Below are 22,037 nucleotides of genomic sequence, written 5' to 3' on the forward strand. Positions count from 1 at the left end.
AACTAAAAACTGTCTTTCATGGACAGAACCAGGAATTGTGCCAATAGCTTTAGGAAGAAAAGCTAAATAGTTAATGTGGTTTATTTTCGAACCATCCCTTTGTTTTAGAATTCTGTCTTATTCTTGAGCCGATTCTATGTCACCATGACCTTCTCCTGCCAAGAAGGCACAATCGAGGCATCCTTCAGTAATAGCCTAGGGCTTTGGACAAGCAAGATGCTGTGCTGGCTTTTTGCCTTTTTTCCCCACTGTTTACACAACCAAGACTTATTGCATGCTCTGTCATTTTGTTACTGGGCTGGCTTTGGTTAGAGGATTAGGTAAACACGGGATATTCCATCACACAATTTTAGACTCAATCTTACTTTATAATGATGCTAATGTTTATTGTACAAAGCAAGATGCATTTGTATATTTTAGCATTTTATTTCAGTCACAGAATGCAAAACCTGACATTGACATCAGTTGGATTTGTGTGTGTGTGTGTGTGTGTGTGTGTGTGTGTGATTGAAGATATTAAGCACTACAAGAACGCTGAAATTTCAATCTGATTAGGATCAAAATTCTTCAGGATCAAAACACTCCTTTTCCTCCCCCTACAGTTTTACTAATTGTGTGCTACTTGACATTGTGGAGTTATTCCGCAGCGTGATAGCTAAATATGTGAAGTGTATTTTACTGTGCAGAATTATCAGCTCATTCTATTTGTTTTTCATATGTTTTAGGTTATTAAAAGAACTTAAAATTAGAAGTCATGTATACAAGTTGAAAGAGTGAACTCAATCATGGTTAGTAGGCTAAATCATAAAGCAATAGCCAGTATGTCAATATCAAGTAATGAAAAAAATCACAGAATTTGAAAGCATACCTTCTCTGTTTATTAGTTGGCAAGATACCAGAAAAATTAGGAGACTAGCACAATAGTGAATAGCAGAGTTGTTTATTTTCAGCACTCTCAAATTATTCTGGTTACTGAAAATAAGATAAAAGTAGATCAGAAAGAATGGCATCAAACATATTTTGTTGGAGACCTTTGCTTTATGGGGAGGAATGAACTGCCTAAGCTCACTGTACCTGAGCAATCGTGTTTCTTCAAGCTGTAAATCAAGCCTCAGAGAAAGCATGATGTTTTCCAAATAATAACTGAGGATGACAAAGTTCTTTTTTGTAGCACCAGGTTTCTGAATTTAGACCTCAATTAAGATTCCCAAATGAAAAAGCACCCTTCTCTCCCCACACACGTGGTCTATGATAGTATCCTAAAAACAATATGTTCATTTTTAAAGTCTGGTTCTTTGGCATTTATTGGTTTAAAAAGATATTCATAGCTTCCTCTAAAGATTCTAATTTTTCTCCATTTTCTTTAAATTCCCAGCTACAAAAACCTGATGTTTCCTTTCAGGAAACAGCATCATTCCCCCCCACCCCCCAATTAATTGAAGAGCCATCTGCTTCTGCAATACACAACACCCATTTATCTACAGCAACAAGTGTGCCCCCGAAATCCCTGGTGTGTGATACCAAGGCATGCTCTCTTTGCTGGGAGTAAAATCTGCTGCTGAGCAGCCTTGAGGGCAGGCTTTTCCCATAGATGTGTCATATACAAAGTTTGACACTGAACGTGGTCCCAGATCATTGCTGCTAATGCAGGGTTAAAAGCACAGAACAAGATGCTCCCAACCTGGGACTTTGGCTAGCTTACTGTCTCTCCATTATCTTTTTGAATACCTGAGTTTGAAATGAGCAAACAACTGCAAGGGAAAGATCTGAGACAGCTCTCCTCAACCATGGCAACAAAGGAGAGAGGAAAAAAATACAGAGGCCACCTGGCTGCTTTTACTACAAAAAGCTTCAACTTCAAGGTGTACCATCTCATTTGGGGCACCTCGCATGTATTTAAAATCAGAGTTCAGGACTGGGTTCAGAACCTTTGAGGAGTAAAGCTGGCAGGGCCCTCCTCTTTTAGGAAGAATCTGTGGAATGGTCACAAAAAAGGGCCTCTGGTTGGAAGAAGACAAGACAGCTCCTTCCTAAGAGGTAAGAGGTCTACCCAGTGCCTCTCACCTTATGGGCTTATCAGACCCCTTCCATGCCCAGTGTAAACAGCCCAGATGAGTCCAATGAGGGAAAACTTCAGGGGGATGCTGGTGTGCAGGTTACTACCAGGACCCAGCCAGGGAACTGCTGGTCCTGCTTTGCTTAAATGCCACAAAAGGTGCCTTGGAGGTCAGCCTGCAGGTCAGGAGCTGGGACCCAGACTCAAAGATTAGTTTCTTTCTCCCAGGAGTCCGGAGATGGAGGTACCTGCTCCTCTGAATAACCCTCTTTCCAGAAGTGCCGTGAGACGACACTGCCTTTGAGAGCCGTGTCTGCACCGTGTGTGCTCTGCCCTGCTCCTGGGCTTCCTCCTAGTTTTGTGGTTTGTCAAGTAGACATTTTATAGGTTCTGTTTGAACCTGTCTTCTCCTGCCTATATTTTGAAACTGAGACCACAAATTTCAGAGTGGAAATTGCTCCCTAGAATATGAAAGGGTCAAGAAAGCACTTAAGACAAAGGTTCCACCATTACTTCATCGGAGAGAAAGCACAAGAGACCACAAAATTCTGAGTGAGCACCTAAGGATCCAGCAATTTCTCTAGGCCTCAGGTCCAACTTTCAGTCTAATTCTAACAGAAGTTGAAGTGATTTATGTTTCACATCTCACCGTATGCTGACCGTCACCTCAAAGATACACAGGAGACGAGAAGGGAGGAATTAGCACTGAAACCAAACAGGCAGAGAGACCAAACCAGCCTGCTTGTGCCCACACTCAAGAGGTACTCACAGTCCAAGTGACTGTGCCTGATGCCCTCAACGTCCTCAGCGTGGATGAAGTGGTAGCATCTCTTCCCCACAATGTCTACAGGGGTCAGATCCATATAATCGCTGATCCTACAACAAGAACAACAGACTGGAATTCAGAAAGGGAGAAAATAGAAAAATGGTCAGACGACTTAGAAACAAATCTATGGGCAATTTTCACTCTACCAGGGGACCCAGGAGGACCTGCCACTTTGAGGGAAAACCCTTTATACATAAGATTATTTCTACAATGAATAACAGACTTTTCTAAAAAGTAGAAAATGTGTTGGATCAAGCAATTGTATTTAAATAATTAGATAGGATTTTCTTATCTTTTTTGCATCAGAATTCACATTTAGGCAACACAATTTCATGAAACTATTGAGAATCGGGAACAATACAAGTTCCTCATTAGAGGCCAAGATAATTCAAGGTTACCTAATAAAATAAAAACATGTTATGTTTATACCAAATGATTAGAGACACCTTTCATTTAAACAGATTGGTCTTCTATTGGGTATTTCCATGAAAAAGGGCTTCAACTGCTTCTTGGCACAAAGTCCAAATTGGCATTTCAAGGGATATAATTTAAATGCTGAGACATACAGATGCCTGGGGGTATTATCTTTTTTCGTCTCAGTCATGTGGGAGCTCAGTCCTCACTCCTGCCCCTTTTAACTGGTACTTTGTGGTGGATTCCACACAGAAACTTTTCAACCGTTTCAGCAGCTCCTCAGCCTTGTGCTCGACATTACGCGTGTGTAAGCCCCTGCCACTGATTGTCCAGACGTCAGTGTCCTCAGGCAGGAGCACAGGAAAGCAGAACAAAATTGGAAAACATGTTGGGAGAATCTGCCTGGTTTACACAAACACGACAAAATGCTTTTTATCCTCTCCACTTTCCAAATACAGACTCACGCTGGTCAGTCCAAAATAAACTATATCTTTGGTTTAATTTATTCTCTTTAATGTCCCTGCGCATTTGGGGGTACGTGACATATAATACAAAGTGAATCTTTAGAAGTGACACGTTTAAGAAACTTACGAGATCACTGCTGGGGAGGGAGTTAAATCTGATTCCCAAGGCAGGGACATAAGAAATAGAACAAGAGCAGAATAATATGGAGTATAATGAAAACATACTACCCCGTGAGTGAACTTCTCAGTGTCTAGCAATAGAAATCATATTTTTGACCCAGATAGAATTCTTGGTAAGATAAGACAAAATGGGCAATAGAAGGGAGTATTTTCTTGGGATTCCATGGTTTTCTAGTACAAAACAGATGAGTTGGTGTTTTCCTGCGACCATTAGCTGCTTTCCCCGCACAGTTTTCACCCCCTTTCTCCAAATGAGGGAACAAGGATGTCATTAAAAAGCCCTTGTTGGTGTTTCTGAGATGTGCCAGCTCCTCTGGAAGCATCAGATGGCGGCTTTGCCCGAGGCTGTCCTGGGGACCGGGAGGGGGTGGGCGGGGGAAGGAGAGAGCAGAAGAGTGGTCTGCAGAGTCAAGGATCAGCTTTAGTTTCTAGTTAGCAATTCCCTAATTAAACAATAAACCCTGGGAAAAGTCCACTTCATTCCTTAGGGAAGACATTTTTTAGTTTATTCTTTAGTTGAATGAAATCCTTCGAAACGACTGAACCACTTCTCTGTACCCGAGCCTGTTACCACTGTGAATGTGACCAGCTCTGTGCATTCAAAGACCTCTGACTGCGTGTGTTGAAGCCCCAGACCAGTCTGATGACCTCTGTTAGAATTAGAATCCGACTGCATCTTATACTCTGAGCCTCAGGTTCCTTGTGTGTAAAACAGCCCAAGAGGTCGGTGATGGGGACAGTGAATGAAATGAAGGTAGCACAGCACTTGACCCTCAGACACTTTTCCCTCAACTTCTCCCTCAGAGCAAATACGTGATTACCTTTCACACAGGTCTTTTTAATGATTAGTGTCACCTTCATTTGTGAGATAATGTTGTACTGTATTGGCTAATACGGGGTTGTGGAAAACTTTGTTGTTTTTTAAATGGGAAGAAGGAAAACCTTAAAGTGATCACAGAAAATCTCAATTACTACAGTGGCACTGTGATGCCATAAGGCACCCGGGTGCATGGAGTGCATCAGAAAGAATTAATCTGTGATTACAGGAATGAAAAGTAGGAGCTGGTTTTGAGACAGGACAATCTCTGGGTAAATTTTGGTAAACGAGATGAGTCTCCATTTCTTTTTTAAGGGACTGGTGGTGGCAAACCTAAATCAAGGGAGCTGACATATGTTCTCAAAGAAGCAACAGCATAGCTCGTCCTTTGACTTTCTGTCTGCCTCCCTGGGTCTCCAGCATCCAGTGTTTATTTTTAATTAGTGAATAAGTAGCTCTGTGGGTCTGTGGCTATGTTTTTCATGGGTGCATATGTTATTCTGACCAATTCCTTACCATCTAGCCTGACTTCTGAAGAAAAATAAGAGACAATTCGGAATGCAGGGTGACTCCACAGGAAGTAGCTAAGTGCCTGGTTTCTGAATCTGGCAGATTTGGGTTCAAATCTTGGCTTTGGGGGAAATGAGACAATGACAACACCTACCTCACAGAACCATCCAGAAGCTTAAGTGAGATGGTGTACACAGGGTGGGATTACGGTTGTGAATACGTGAAACATTGAGTTCATTCTTGTATTATTATTTATTAATTATTGTATTATTTTCCACCTGAACTACTATAAACCTAATTTTGCCCCACCCTATATAGTGACCTTTGCACATTGCCAAGTGTATAGTAAGTGTTCAGTAAATGTTAGTCATCATCATTATTACTTGCCAACTCTTGCCAGTCATTCTGGCTGTCTGTCCTGATATTCCGTGGCCATTCCAGGATACCTTAGATATAGCCAAGTATAGAGTCATGATGATAACAATTGTAATGCCACCAAAACTTGAAAAATAGGTTTAGAGTTACTTATTAAATAATAGTGGAGGGTTCATGATATCTTCTACCCTACTGAAAATTAAGAGCCATGTGGTTATCTTCTCCTACTGGTGAATTCTTTCCTCTGAATCAAATCCTGACCAGAAATGGTAGGCATTTCTAATGCAGTCTCGACATCGTTAGGGCTTCCCAATGGACCCAATGCAGATGCTGTCTTGTCTGTCCGCCTCTTGGCTGGGCCCTGGAGAGGCCGATTACCCAAGCCACTTGATCATCTACTCTTTCATTTTTCCCCCCATAGGCACTCACAGGGCTCAGTGGACATATACTGCATTCATGCCTGACAACATTCTGTGCCACAAAAGCACCTCAAATTCGACTCAGCAGTTCTCCCTGTGGCACCGGGGATGGACGGCATTGCCAACGCTGCCTCCAGGAGCCGGCACCTGGACAGCTCTTTCCACCCCTCTCCCCACACCCCCTCTTCCCTTCTCTTTAAATTAGTCTGAGGATGGGCTGGTGACTTCCAGGTGAAAGGTCTGATGGGGCATTGTCCCTTTTCCTTGTCTCTTGCTTTTTGCTTAATGGAAAAAGTGAACTTTTAACCGAAGGCTCAAAAGTCCTTTTATAAAGGCTCAATCCTGAGGAAGGACTGCCAAGTCATTTACACAATGAGTCATCTTTTTAAAAATTTATGAAAGCGAGAATTATAAAGTTTTATTTAATATATGTGTAGAAAGCCCCAGACCAGTCTGATGACCTATATCAAAATCAGAACCTGATGCAATTTTTTTTTCCTTTGAGGTGCTCAAAATTCTCATTGGTTCTCTTTATTTCTTGTGGACTAAATGTTTCTGTCCTCTGCAGATTCATATACTAAAGCCCTTTCTCCCCATGTGATTGGAGGTAGGACCTTTGGCTTAGATGAGGTCATGGGGATAGAGGCCCTGTGATGGAATTTATGTCCTCATAGAAAGAAGAGACCACAGCTCCCTCTCTCCCTGTGTGAGGACACAGCAGGAGGCAGCCACCTGTAAGCCAGGAAGAGGCTCTCACCAGGAATCTAATCAGCCTGCACCTTGACCTCGGACTTCCCAGCCTCCAGAACTATGAGAAATACATGTCTGTTGTTTAGGCCACCAGTCTACGGTACCTTGTTAGAGCAGCCTAAAATGACTAAGGTGATGGGCTTAATGCCTGTCTGAACGCTGACGTCATGAGGCTGGGCCCTTGCGGTCTTCAGGGAGAGGGTCTGGCTGAGGATCAGGAGATAACTTTTCCTGCATCGTTTTCCCAGGAATGTCTCAGCCCTGCTCTCTCTGTGGGTTTTTGGCCAAAATGAGCCTTAATTATAGCACATGGATGTCTGGGTATCCCAATTCATTCCATTGTTATCCCTAATGTAAATCAGGGCAGCAATGTAAATTTTAAATAAAAAGCATGTTTGGTGTCAGTCCAAGCAGCCATTAAAAATAAGATTAGGATTTATAATGAGCCTCACTGGGAGAGTAAAATCCTTCAGGCTGCAGAAAACACCAACCCTCACCAGTGTGTGACATACAGCAGGGCGAATGGAAACAAAAACCAAGTACCTATTTTCACAGTAAATGATATTGAGGTCCATATTTACTCGAGTGACGAACATATGGCAGTCGATTCTGACTTCATTGATTGTAGGGGGAGGCAAGGCATGCGCCACAACCACGAGACCCATGATTTGGCTGGGGACAGTCCTCCCATGGGACAGCGACACCCTCAGTCGTAGCCGGCCTGTTATGTGAATCACCTGTAATAGAACAGTAAGTGCAGGACACAGTCAAATTTACATCTGGGATGTAGCAGTGTTTCTTTTGAGCAAGGCAAAATTATATCTGGCACAGCCTACATTGGCTTGTATCTTTTGTAATATAATGGCTGTCAAAGTGCCCTTAGTGTCCTCAAGGCCTGCGACAAAAGAGGAATATTATACTTCGAGCATTTCTCAAGGCACCATTATTATTATGCTGTGCTATTGCTATTTTTTCAAGAACTTTTTTTTTTACATTTAGAGGAAGTTCATAGTTGGATAAAATGACCAGAAAGTTGAGCACTGAGCTGTGAAAGGAAACATTTACATTACCAGCCCTGATTAATGGATGATGTTTGTTTCCCTCCAGATCTTCACTGAATGGGATTATATGACCATCTTCTTTCAGAAGTGTGGCTCAGGGCTTTCCTCCATTTGGGGTTGGTGTTGCAAAGGCCAAAGACTCCACTGAGTAAAAGACTCAGTGGCAATGGCATGAACAGGCCGTTTTGAGCACAGATACTTGTAAGCAGCACTGAGTACCCAGTCATACTGTGATTTATCACAGTGCCCATGAGTCTGAGGGTCAGGGGACATGGTCCTTCATTCCCTATTCCTTGACCTCCTCCCAAAGCAGGGTTAGGGAGACTTGCACCATTTGTGGGGCTTGTTTTGGTAAGTTGTGCAGAAACAGGAAGGAGAATATTGGACTCAAATTTTCAGTTTTTAGCCAAAGTATACACTAGATAGTCCAGACCACCAGAACGAAACAAAAGGCATCCTTGAAAACGGTCCTTTGCTTATACACTGCATGTGGAAGAAGAGCCATAGTGCTAACTTCATTACATGACATTTTGGGGAAACAGAGTCATGAAAGGGTGGGAAGTGGGAAGGATTTGTGTGGCTGTGCTTTGGGATGATGAAGTCAGGTGTATGGAGGAGGGGTGAAGACAACTGTGTGTGTGTGTGTGTGAGTGTGTGAGAGAGAGAAAGAGAGAGAGAGAGAGAGAGAGAGAGCGCTACCTGTGTTCTTAGAAACAGTGTAGAGGACTCTCTAAAACCAGGTTGTAGAGGTAATCACTGTGATTCACTGGACCCTGGAGCTGGGTGTAGTAGCTAACCAAGTTTCCACATTGGTTTGCCTTTCCAAATGCATCCCTAGCACAAAACAATTTCTGAGATTTTTCTTTTCTGTTTTTGTCGTAGGAACTGAGTGCGGAGTAGGTCTCTGGCCTCCGAGGAGCAGTAAGATCTAGTGTCTGCTTTCCTAGGGGTTTGCCTGAGAATTCCTTTTTCATTTTGTTTTTGTTTCCCTTAAGTTACTCAGTTTTCCCAAAGCAAGCCATGCAGCTGTCAATCAGATAGCAGGACCAATGCCTGAGGGCTGCCCCTTGGGGTCCTGGCTGCTCCGAATCACACCTCTTCCCTTGACCCCCTTCACGTGTGCACCCAGCGCTGCCCATCTGGCAACGCCAATGAGGAGGCTTACTTAGGTTATTTCAGGAGTAGTTTTTTAGCCACCCACATTTGAAGTTAACTAAATTCATACTTAATGCACCTTTGCTTTAAGCTTTGGTCAGATGAGCTACTTTATGAATATTTGAAAATGTTCCTAAAGGCAATGATGCTGAAACACCACTGCAGTCACATTTTCTTTGGAAGGAACTCCTTAACTAATAAAGAAATAGCTAAAAGAAACTGGATTAACTTCACAGGAGGAGTGTTAACAGTTTCTGGTCCTCTTCTCAGCTAGGCTTATGCAGATGCTCATTTATCATTATCTGTCTTATACTATCAGGAACACTCAGCTTCTTGGAAAAACACAGATCTATAAATGCTCAGGAAAATACACACCCAGAAATGATATGCTAAATAATCCCTGCTTGGTATTCTATTCTAAAGTGATTGATACGTGTCTGGGCTAGAAAACATTTTGGGGCGGCAGACAGGCCACTGGGCTGAGCTGTCCACATGTGAGGTCTGCCTGACTCGGCCTCCATCTCCATCTCCAGCCGTGGCCATGGCCGTGGAGGTGTCGCTGGGGGTCAGAGTTGGGTTCAGTGGGGATCTGGATTTGTCAGTTTCTGATTTCATTGCCCTGGGCAGGTCATCTAACCTCTCTGCTCCTCAGTTCAATTTTCTGTGAAATGGGGGTATAACTGTTCTGTAATTCTGTTATAAAAACCAAAGGAGATAATGGAGGTAAACACTTTCTAAATTGCAAAGAAGTCTGCAAATTTCATGATGAATCTATTCACCTTTAAAAATATCAATAGGATAATAAGGATAAAGAGTAATTATTAGTTTAATCTTGACCAAAATCCTGGTAATGAATTATGAAATTCTGTAATTCTTTAAAATAATAATATTTGAAAGAAAATTTTGGGGGTTCTATTTTAAGTTCTTCTCCCTTTCATTTTTTAGATGAGGAAAGAGGTTCTGGAAAGTTTGCTCCCTGTGTAGAGTCATGTGTCTTGGAAATGGCAAGAAAAAGAAAAAAAAGAGCCTGGACTCCAGGTTTCTAGGCCTTGTTTGTCATTTCAGCTTTTGCCCTGTGCACATTTTGTGCACATTTTGTGTGCATATTCATGAAATGAATTCATAAGCTGAACAAAATATTATTCCAATTTACTGTCTTCAGTATCTGTACATAAACCTTTAGATAAACTTCCCTTACAGTCAGAATCTCAGGTTATTTGAAAAGTCTGAGACATAGTACAAACTGAGGAAAGGAAAACTATGAAAATTACCGAAGTGAAGTACAATAGTAATTAAATACTTGTCAAGAAATGTCAATGAACAATTGAAAGGTGTGTTTGTTCACAGGTACACCTGGGGGTAGGGAGGGTCACACTGATAAGAAAGGGATATCTCTTGGGTCACATAATTAATTTTTGGTTTTAAAGTGATATGTTTTTTCCAAATACATTTCATAATACCAACAGTTTTATTCTCCCCATGTGACAGGTTATGTTCAGATGATAGAAACAAGTCTGACAGTATCTATCAAAACATGTAGATAGTTATTTCACTTTGTAGTTGTTTTTAAGGCCATGGATACAAGGGAAAGAGAGTTGTCGGAGGACCTGGGTTCAAATCCTGGCTCTGACACTGCACAGCCATGCTACCGTGATGCTCAGAGGATTGGAATAACTTGCTTAGTTCTAGGTCAGTATATTAGAGATTAAAAACCTAGTACACAGAGAATAATTATTGTGTGAAGGTGTTCCCTGTTTTCTTAATAAGGTCATCAAAGGACATTATATTTTATTAAAAAATTTTTTTTTAGTTTCTAAAACATATTATGTACAAGGGATCTTGCTAGATGCCAGGGAACAGATCAAGGCGAATGAAATATAAACTTGTCCTTAAAAAGTGTATGGACTACATAGTACAGTAGACATACATAATTACCTGTAGTACAGTAATATGGGGAGATGGTACAGTGTCTGATTGAGAAAGTGCTTTTCCATTCTGGTTATGTGAAGAATCACCTGTGGAGCTTTGTTAACACATGGATTCCCAGGCTCTGTCTCCCAGAGATTACTATTTGGTAGGGCTGGGCTGTAGTCCAGCATTTGGTTATTTTTTAAAGTTCCAAATGTGGCACCTGCTACTGGAGAAGAGCTGGCTACTGGTTCTGGAGTCACACCAGTGGTTCTCACACATTGGACTCACCCAGGGAGCCTATAAAGGTCCCCATGCCCAGGCTGTCCCCCGAACCAATTAAGTCGGGATCTCTGGGGTAGAGGCCCTTCTAGGTCTTATAGGGCTGCTGAGGGGATTAAATGAAAATGTATATAAAGGGCCTATGTGTGTGCCTGATACACAGTATATGCCCAACAAGTACTTTTATTAAGTAACAAGTGCTATGAGAAAGGTAGAGAATAAGACCTTTGGGAGTCCAGGTAGGTGGTAGTACTTTTGACTGGATGGATCAGGAAGAATATGTGAAACTGGCATTTGAGTACATTGTTGATATAAGATAGGGTCATAGGATGGTGAAAGGGGTTTTCACATTGGCACATGAGGTAGAACGAGAGACTATGAAAGGGAACCTATCAGCAATAGAATCCGGAAGCACAGCTGGTGTCAACAGGAAAGAAGACGGGGAGGGGCCAAAATGTCAGGTACAAGCAAAGCAGTAGAGGTTGGCAACGGGAACTGGTGAGAAGAGAGAGCACCACGATTCTGAGCCTGCCTCACAGGAGAAGCAGGAAAAGAGGAGCCGGGTAGCCTGAATGGGAACTGGTAACACAGGGGCTGCCAGGGTGTGGGCACAAGCAGGGTGGAGACAGGTTGCACTTGAGCAGCCCAGGGAGGTCCTGGGCCATATGCCCAGGACATAGTTGGGAAAAGGGGCTGGGTACTTAAGAAATGATAGCTGACAGAATAGTTTTGAATTCTTTTTCTGGAAGTGATAGTTAAAACCTGGAAATTCAATGGAATTACCAAGGGAGAAAATAGAGATAGCTGAGAGAAAGAACACCTAAGGCATTTCCCCCTTAAAGGGGGAAATTTCAGGTATTTAAAGGTACCTGAAGCCTAAGGCAACTTCTGTTTCTCCCTAAATTGAGGTTCTCTTGCTCCATGATAATTACTTTTGTTAAAAAAATGAAAATATCTCAAAACTCTGAGGCCCCCTTTTCTCCACCCACAATTCCATTCTGATATAAATGCCAAGCTTGCCATATTGTTGCCAGTCCCAGTGGTAGCATCCCAAAGAATGGGATGGCTTCCTTATAAAGTTAAGTAGGTGAATGGAAAGCAATTTTGAATATAAACGTATAAGTCCAAATACTAATATTATGTCAAGAACTATCACAACTATAAAAATAACATAGTAGCCTTAAGATGAAAGGAATGCTGCAGGGCAGAAATAATAGTGAATTGGGAAATGGAACAGCTAACTTCAGTCCCGCTTCCGGCAGCTTCGGCAAGTCCTTTGGCCACAGCAGCATTTCCTCAGACATACGATGGAGGCTAAGAAGCAGGTAATGATACTTGAAGTCTCGCTAAATTCTAGAGAATTCTACCAACTAATGCTCAACAGAGAGGCCCTTCCCATGCCGCAGCACTGCCCTACCCCTCTTCTCCATGGTGGGGTGGGAGTTTGAGTGCAGCTGCAAGTTAATAAACCCACGGTAGACTTCAAGAACTAGTCAGCAGGATTTTTATGGGTCATAGCTGAGCTGGAACAATGCTTTGGTTTTGGCCAATACCAGGTGAAAACTGTCTCTGTGTTCTAAAGGTTCATCTTAGTCTGGTCTTAATCCAATCTATACACATTCTAAAAGCGATTTCTGAATGAAGAGATTCTTTGTCCCTGAGCCCACTTTTGTATAAGAGCTCAGCCCTCTCTGAGCTCCCTTTCACTGTTTTTGTTTCACCATAAAGAGTTGCACAAAAATGCTAAAGCCCATATTTTTCTAACCCCCTCACACAGACTGCCCGATGCCAGCCCCAGTGAAGCAGAATACACAGGATTTTTGAGCTGAGATGGTGCAGTGAATGCACCATCTTTGATACGAATGTCCAAATTAGCATTACTCGTCAGTCCCATATTGAAGAAATCATTGTTTGGCTTCAATTTTTCTCCTCTGATACGAGTAGATGTGCACAACGCTCTAAGTCCACGTCTGCAGTTTAGGATGAGTGTGGGAGTGTTAACAAGCCCCGTTTCTTGGGCAAACATCTATTTCTCTTCCTGCCATATGCTCCTTTCAGTTGCCTGTTGGTGATGAACACTTAGATGTGCTCCACGAGTATCTTCTCATAAACAAGCCCAACACAAAGACCTTGATAAAGCCTCCCCTCTGTCAATACTCAAAGAAGGAAAGTCCATGACGGAAAAATACATCTGGAAGCTATTCTCCATCTTTTAGAAATAACTCTCAGCATGAGTAATATGAAGCATTTTCTTTATCAAAAGGAAGTGCTAAGTATCATGTTCACTATTTTCCACACAGAATGTAAAGTAGGGAATGGGGCTCAGCAAATAGGGGAACAAAAACGTGGCGGACATGGAAAAACTATGTATTCCTTGGGTTTAGGGCGTCTTCTGAGATTTTTCAATTGTCCTGTAAGAGAACTAAATTTACCTTAAAAACTAAGCTTCCTTCTGGCACTCTGGTCTTTTTTTCTTTTATTCTCCTGTAGAAGTCTGGTTTAGCATATGGGTCATCAAATCGCTAGCTTAGGTAGGAGAAACAGCTAATTATTTTTAAGTGATGTGGGCTTTGAGGTGGCCCACAGCCTGCTGAAAGATAAGAGCTTACTGAGGTCTTCTAAACTTAAATATCCAGCCTACAGAATAACAAATTAACCTAAACTAGCATGAGAATACCAACCTCCTGTAAATTATTTCATGCAGACTTTTAAGGAGTGGGTTTTCCCAGATTTAGACCATATTGATTCATAGGTTGGAGAATCTGCTGTCTGTCTGACTCCTGCCGCCTAGGTCTTTGCACAAGGCCTGGGGTGGGGGGTTGGGGGAGGAGGAGCTGAGACCAAGTACTTGTCCACAGAGGCGAGCGCTATGGAGAGGAGGGCTCATAACTGAAGAGCCATCTAAGGGACAAGAGGACGGTAGGGTGCTGTTTCCCTTTCCTTTTCAGAATCTCAGATTTTATTTCTAGAAACTGACTAGTAGACTTTGCCATAATTCACATTGGGACTTTAGCTACAGGGGGTAAAAAAGTGACAGAAGAGGAAAGTTGACTTCTAAAAGCAGAGGTGAGACTGGGGATGTGAGATTCAGGAGGAAGTGTGGTTTGGCCGGGAGTGGGTGACAGTGTAGTTGTCTTCCAGGGCATGGAGGTGGCCCTTCCTAGGAGTTTGTCCCTGAGGTCTGGGATCTTTGGGCTGGATGGATGAGGGCAGGATTCAGCATGTACAGATGGAAGACCAGCAGGAGGAAGAAAGGAGAGGGCTTCAGGGTCTCAGCAAGGCTCAATGCAAGGCTGGCCCAGGAGTGGGGGAGACTGGGTGCTGGGGGGGTGCCCCGGCCAAATTAAAAAAGAGGAACCCTGGCAAGTCCATTTGGATAAAAAGACTACAATTAGATAGAAAGTGTTAATCCCCAGGGACTTGTGATCTTCCATTTGATTTGGATGCTTGTTCTGATTCCTGAAAGACTCAGCAAACCCTTCTGGAAGTGGATAGACCTACAGCTGTGGGTAAGGTCATTCCACGGAAGGCAGAGGAAGGAAGGAAACCAGAAGCTAATTTCTGTCACTGAGACACTAAGGTCCTGAAAGAAAACAGACTCCCACACAAGCATGAGTGTGGGCATTCCTCCCCCTGCAGATGCAGTCCACTCACTGTATCCAGTACACAAACAACTAAAACAACTAAATGGACTGGTACATGAGAGAAAACATATTTTGTTCTTTAACAGGAAAGCTTAAAACACTTGAGGCTAACAGGGATTTATTTTAAATAAAAACAACCCTAGGATTAGTGGTTCTTAGATTTGAATGTGTACAAGAATCGCCTGGTGACCTTGTTTATAACGTGAATTCGCATATCCCACCCCCAAAATTTTGGATTCTTTAAACTGAGGGAGAGACCTGGGAATCTTCATTTCACCAAGTGCTGCAAATGCTTTGGAGGCCAATACAGGGCCATCCTTGAATTCTGCCTTTATGGGCAGGTCCTACAGCTTCTTCTTTATCTAGAGAGCTGAAGGAATGAATAAAGATGACCTAGGAGTTCATTTCAGATCACTGCTTAAATGAGCAAAGAAAGATGAATATACATTTACATTTCATTCTGGACCAAAAAAAAAAAAATCCCTACTTTATAGAACACAACCCATTGTGTCCATTCTTTGGAAATGGAAGATGGGGCATGATAAGCAGGAACTCTGGGCTGATGTGGGAACAGGGCTGTGCTTTCTGTGCCTGAGGGAACAGCCGGGAAAGCTCTGTTATTTGTGTGATGGCCTGCTTTCTCTCAGTGGGCATGCCCCAGCGGGCTGCACTGCAGTGCTGCAGGCCTCTCGGGGGAGGTGGAGCTCTGCCAATCCCCTCCCCCTGCCCGGTCAGCCCCTGGCTCAGCTCCTGATTAATTCAGGGGAATCCTGGGAGGTTAACCCTTGATTTGATGGCTCCAGTGGGGAGCTGAGAGATTGCTGGTAATTTATCACCCTGTTTTTTTTTAATACAGAAACATTTTCTAAGGCAACAAATAAAAGATTATTTTTAAAACCTGCATTTAAAATACATTGGCTACAGTATTCTATTCTTACATGACTGTATCCCCCAAAACATAACAATTACTTCTCATCCATCTCCGCTAACAAACTTCAAACACATAACATAAAATATATAACTACCATTATAGCCTCAGCTTCTCAAAGTGTGTCTGGACTCCATGTTTGTTTCCTGTTCCCTTTGGAGAAAATAGTCTTTCTTCTACCAACAATAAGATAAAAAAAAAATGGGATAGTTTAACCAAGCTGGAGAGATTTCCTTAATGAGATTATGTAAATGTATGCCAAAGATATAAACCACTTTTTCTCAGAGAGTGGAACACTTCAAATATCATTTAATAAAACAGGACCATGGGTAGAAACTCCTCAATAAATTGTTAAGGGGCAAAGCAAGAAGGTTGAACTAGACACATCTGATCAAATTTTGTTTGATTCAGTTACTTTATTAAAGTCTCCTAGAGAAGGACAGGACCATTGTACCTCTGTGGAGGGCAACTTTTTATTCATCTGTCACTTGATGTGGAGGAGGGGGTATCACCCTCATGGTCCCCAGTGGCCATGTGGCTTAGGGCCACTGTCTTGAGGGGGAGAGGCAGTTCTTCCTCATATAATAAATTGCAACTATATTTCCCAAAAACGTTTAAAAAAATTCAGAACTAGTCCTGTGCCAGGTAAGGGATAGAAAATGGCTCCCTACTCCCATCCTACCTCCCAGAAATACTACACCATATTATATATTTTCTTCAGAACCCATGAGCTCTTATTAGGAGAGTTATAATAGAAATCAAATGTTTTCTATTCTTTATCCTTGCTTCACACAGTTGTTGAATGTATGGTGTACTTAAGTTTCTTTAGCTAAACAACCAGTCTTGCTAGTCTCCTGCACCTGTGTTTCTTGAGTTTGCTAGAAGAATTATACAGAGACTTGCTGAACGGCAGCACATGTCCAAACTCAGCTGCATGGGGCCAGCCATTCCAGGAGCTCTCTGCTGTCCTCAGACAGCGGGAAGGCAGCCTTACCTTGTCCCCTCCACCCAACCTGAAGGTCTGCAGGAGAATAAATGATTGCATGCCTGTAACAAAGGAAACCCTTTAGAGCACAGGTAGCAAACATAAGGCCTGGTCCTCCACCTTGTTTTATCCGGCGGAAGCACCTAGCTTGTTGCCCCTAGTTAAGGAGTAGTTACATCGATACGGTCCTAGATTTACATTCAGCCCTTTGAAGGCAATGGCAAGGCTGGTGTTCCCCCCCCCCCCCCCCCCCGCCCGTGAAAATGAGTTTGACACCCCTGCTTCAGAGTAATATCTCTCAGGTGTAGGAGCCAGCTACCCCTCTCTTCCTTAGTTGCAGAGTGTGCATTAAAGACAACTATCCAGGTTGATGGGAAACCCTGGCTCATGTGGAAGGGCAACTCTGCTGTCTCAAGGTTTGAAATACTTTTTAAAGCAGCCATCCCCTTAAAGGGGAAACACACAAATATTAACAATCATATTTCTGAGAAACACTTAGTAAACAGATGGGTCATAAATATTCTGAAAAAAATTAATGTCCCATTACTCCCCCTACTGAGACATAAAACTCCTTTAAAGATCAAATTAAAAAAGTGATCACTTCCTAGGGGGCTACACTATGTACCTGGGCCTCTTGAAGTAACGCCCAAACAAAGAGTTGTCTGAAGCCAGGCCCTTCAGACCCAAACATGTACGTGGAACAAGCACGCAGGCTAGAGCCCAGACTCCTCAGTTTTCCTGGCACACCTGGGCAAGTGTGTTTCTGTGTTGCAGTTCAAGGCCCTCCTTTCTCTGCATTGATCTCCTCATTGGGAAAGTGAGTGGGCCTGACTACGTGGCCTTGGAGACCTTTCCTTAGCTTTAGTGCCTATGAAATCCGATACTTGAACAAGAAGCCTTGACCCGTCATCAAAGCCCTAAGCCTCTGTAGCCTTCCATCTCTGTTATCTCGGTTTCTATCCTGTGCAAAGCCCAGGTGTTATATGTTTAGCATTGATTAGCACAGGACATTTTCTCAAATGTTTTTTAACCTGTCCTCCAAACTCTGTGGCTAGTATTTTATAGGGCTGCCTAATTCAACCCTAAATTTTACCCTTAATGAGAGTAATTTGTAGTAATATCATGTCTCTCAAAATGCCTCACGTTTCATGGGGTGAATGAACCCCCGCCTGTGCCAAGACCTCTTTGTTCAGCATCCTAGAAAGACTGCACGCAGAGCTGGAGGGGTCCTGCAGACAACCTGGCGCAGCCCTCCCCTGTTACAGATGTGGACACGGAGGCCTGGTGCCCGCGGATCACGGCAGGGAGGTGAGTGAGGTCTCCTAATCTCGTTCCCAGTCCCTTTGCTGCTACTCAGGAGTGCACTGCAGAGGACATATTCCCTTTCACTTTCCTCTTCTGTTTTCCCAAATGTGTTTATATCTATATGTATAAATGACTCAATCAAACTTAAGATTTTAACCTTCAAAAGACCCCATGGCACTGACATTCGTCATTATCCATTCAGCATATGCAATTCAAAATACTCATATGACTTTTGTGCGTGTCACCAGCTCATTTGCTGCATTTGGTTTATTCAGCCATGATTAGAGAGAGTCATTTACAGTCACACATTTGGAAACTCTTTAACAAGCTTCTAGCAGTTTCCTTTCCAAAGCTGTTTAAGTAGATGAGGGTGTGGTGTCAGCAGTGACAGCAGCTTCCTCCATACCAATTCTCCCTGCTACTCACATGTCTTTATCAGGGCTTCCATTTTGAGAAAAGAAAAGAAAAGAAAAAAAAAAAAACCCAAAGATGCACAATCCGAAGCCTCTAAGTCATCATTTCAGAAAGACTGACTAAAAAATTAAAATTGAAGCCACCACACTGTAACCTGAAAGTTCCCTAAAAAAAAAAATCCACAAAAAACCCCTCCCTCTCTTTCTTTTAAAGAATACTTTTTGAAGTAATTGGCACAAAGACTGTTCTGGTGCAGATTGCTGCAAGTGTGCTCTTGGCAAGAACATCATAAGCACTAGAAAAACTTTAATATGCTCAAGAAGCCAAATACAAACTGACACCAGGAACTCAAGTGTGGGAACAAACAGGGGAGAAAAGAGAGAGCATCTCAATTTAATATAAACCTACATACGAAGGGACCAATTTCTCCAATTCATGGTTTAGCATACAATGTAGCCGTCCTCTGAGTGAATATAGAATAGTTATACATAAGAAATTAGAATTATCAATTCGAGGGGATTTCTCAAGAGCCCTTTTGATATGTAATAGTGCAACTATAATGCTTAAGAAACCAGGCATCAATGCATTAAATGAGATTGGGTTGCAATCTGTTTAGAAAAGGAGGGTTTGAACTTGAAGCAGTGTCTCTTTGATTTGACCTCTGCAGCAGACCCTCTGCAGGGAAACTCAAAATAAATAGCTTCACCCCTACCTGTCGTCTTGCTTCCCAGGTCTTTAAAATACAAGTTTGAATCCATGTAACACAAGGAGGGAACTCATTTTAGAAATGTCTCCTACGTGGCAGGAAATGGGAAAGACTTGTGGACTTTTGCACTCTGCAAGATACGGGGAGAATGTTCAAAGCTCTTTATTCCAGTGTATACAAGAATGAAAACTGTATTCACAAAAAATTTCCTTCCTCAAGTCATCATCTTTTTGCTATTTTATGGTAAGGGTTCAAAGATTTGTAGATTTTCTGCATCTTTCTCCATCCATGTTTCAAATTTATCCCTGATTGTGACCAACACTTACTTTACCCTGAAACTGAAAAGATTGCCCCTTTTCACAGTCTAGTTAAGTAAGATTTTTCCTGCAATCCCCTGGAGTTCAAATGTGCTACACTTTTTTTTTCTTGGGGAACGTTTGAAGTCCCCTTTAAAAATAATGCCTGAGGATATTTTTTCCCTAATACCATTTAAAGAAACTTGAAAGCATATGGCTCTTGAAGTGCACAGGGTTCTAATGAAGTAATCAGCAATACTGCTCGTATGCAGACTTCCACCAGGAGCTTTCATACTCAACCCAGATCAGCCTTGAGAATGAAGCAAGATTCTGCAGAAACTCCTTGCCTCCACCTGCCAGTGTAAAGGCTTAGTGAACCAGTGCACTGAAGTAGTGACTTGCAACCTTTGAAGGATGGGAGGTGGTGGAAAGGTTGTGTCAGAACCAGAACTGTCAGTGGCAAAGCACGCCAATTCAGTAGGTTGTAGCACAACTCAAGACAAATATTCCTCTGTTGTTCAGGCTCAAGTCAAAATGCAGGAGGAGGAAATAAAGTTTCTTTATAGAGTTCTATTTGATGTCATCCCTACTAGCTCTTTCATTACCTTAGGTGATTCTCCACACAGCCAGCACAGACTAAATAAAACAAAAACATGGGATATTAATGCACTTTCCCCGGAACTGGGAAGAGCATGCTGTTTTCCTGCAGTTTTGCAATGGATTCTCTAAATCTATCACAATTAAAATCACACTTCTTCAGGCACAAACTCGTTAGTGCTGAAATATCACATCTTGTGCTATTTTAGGGGGGATTTTAGCAAAACAAGTAATGATTCTTTTGGTTATTGGAGTGACTTGTGCTATCGTGACTGCCAAGTAAGAGTACAACTGTTTAAATGAACTGACATCAGCGCTTGGAGTTTTTATTCCTACTTTGGTTTGGGTAGACATAACCCGAGAATGAACGAGGAGGCTTAGGTGGTCTGGACAGACGTCCTCTAGTCCTCCATAATACCTCCTCTTGCGTCACACTTTTGAAGGGAGAAATGAGGTGAGCAGTAGACTGGCAGATGTGTGAATTACTCAGATTCAGAAGCAGGTGTCTTACTCTTTCCACGCTTCTACGTGGTCAGGTAATGCTTCTCAAATGTTTGAATGTTCCTGCAGCATTTTGTGTACTTCATCTGAACTACATGATTTCATTCATTGAACAAGTACCATGGAGATCAATACATTGCCAGCCCTGGTCTAGGCCCTGGGGATACAGTGATGAAAAGGATGGTCGAGGGCGGGGGAGATGAGACCTGTTAAATGCTTCTTGCTGTTGTAAAGGGCTGCTCTGGGGGCCTGAGTGGAAGTAAGAAGGCTAAGCAGGAGGCTCCTGCAGAGGTCCAGGTCAGGGAGACACACATAGCCCAGGCAGCAATGGGGGGAAGCAGCCGAGTTGTGGGTACACTCTGAGGTAGAGTTGATAGAGTTTGCTGATTGGGGTCTGAGGTAAAGAGTGGTCTCAAAGGACACTCCCAAGCTTTTGGCTAGAGACCCAGAGTAGAGGATGGTGACAATTACTGAGATGGTAAGGACTGGTGGGTGGCAAAATGTTTTGAGAGACAGGTTGTGTTTCAGTTATATTAAGATTGAAAAATTGTCAATATTGAAGTGAAGATTCAGCAGGATGTAGAATTTAAATGTACTTCTTTAGTCTCATTTTTTCATACTTTATTCAGAGATCTTCCATTTTCTAAGTATAGTTTCAATAATGTTATACATATATGTTATGATGTATGCCCTTGGCTAAATGGGGGAAATTAATGATGAGTGTGCTCTAATCCCTGTTTTTTTTGTCCATGTCTGAGATGACCATGGGGTGTTTTCTGAGAAAGCACACTATTGAGTTAGGTAGGACTAATGACCAGCATAGCAGGCCAGATAAACAGCAGTAATAACAACAGTTATAAGGCCTATGCAGCCCTCAGAGACGGTCACAAGATAAATTCTATTCTTCATATACTTCCATTAGACATCATTTCCAAAGCATCTATCTTTTCAAAATCTAGGCCCAGGGGGTAAATCCATGTATCCCAGGCCACAGTTGGCCCCAGATAGGATAGTATGAACAGCACTGTGTTTAAGGAGGTTCAATCTGAATGTTCTAAGAAAGCGAGGTGCTGTCCCTAGCCCCTGCCACTCCCCACTTCACCCCGTCTTGGGAAGACATCTGCATTTATGATCAGGAGAAAGGAAAGCAATAAATAGAAGTTCTCCCTGGCAGAATACTGGCAAATATTTAGAGAACGTCAGTCCACTTTGCAAAGGCTTCCCTTTCAAAAACACTTCTGCATACTTTCCCAAATCACTGACCTTCTCTTACTAGCTACGGAAAGGCTGCTGTTTATGTTTGATTTCCTTAATCCCGCTAAAGCAGCGAAGAAGGCTAAGGTTGTAATTTATTTATAAGAAATTATAATAGAGCTTCAGCAATTCGAGTGCCGTGTGACAAGCAGGAGCTGGATTGTACAGAGGCAGGGTATCCAAACTTAGC

The 22,037-nt window shown here is 42.5% G+C and overlaps 1 protein-coding gene across 5 annotated transcripts in view; it reads right to left on the reverse strand.

The window, feature by feature from the left end:
* The window catches only part of NPAS3 (neuronal PAS domain protein 3), an 854,510-nt gene that overhangs the window by 21,609 nt on the left and 810,864 nt on the right, over positions 1-22,037 (reverse strand). For all 5 annotated transcript variants that reach the window (XM_028506629.2, XM_036029409.1, XM_036029402.1 and 2 more), the window contains 2 exons: positions 7,355-7,548; positions 2,826-2,932 (listed from right to left, as the gene is read on the reverse strand). In XM_028506629.2, coding sequence (XP_028362430.1) covers positions 2,826-2,932; positions 7,355-7,548 — 301 coding nt within the window. The remainder of the gene's footprint in view (positions 1-2,825; positions 2,933-7,354; positions 7,549-22,037) is intronic.

Source organism: Phyllostomus discolor, chromosome 1, assembly GCF_004126475.2.
Source record: "Phyllostomus discolor isolate MPI-MPIP mPhyDis1 chromosome 1, mPhyDis1.pri.v3, whole genome shotgun sequence".
Taxonomy (NCBI): Eukaryota; Metazoa; Chordata; class Mammalia; order Chiroptera; family Phyllostomidae; genus Phyllostomus; species Phyllostomus discolor.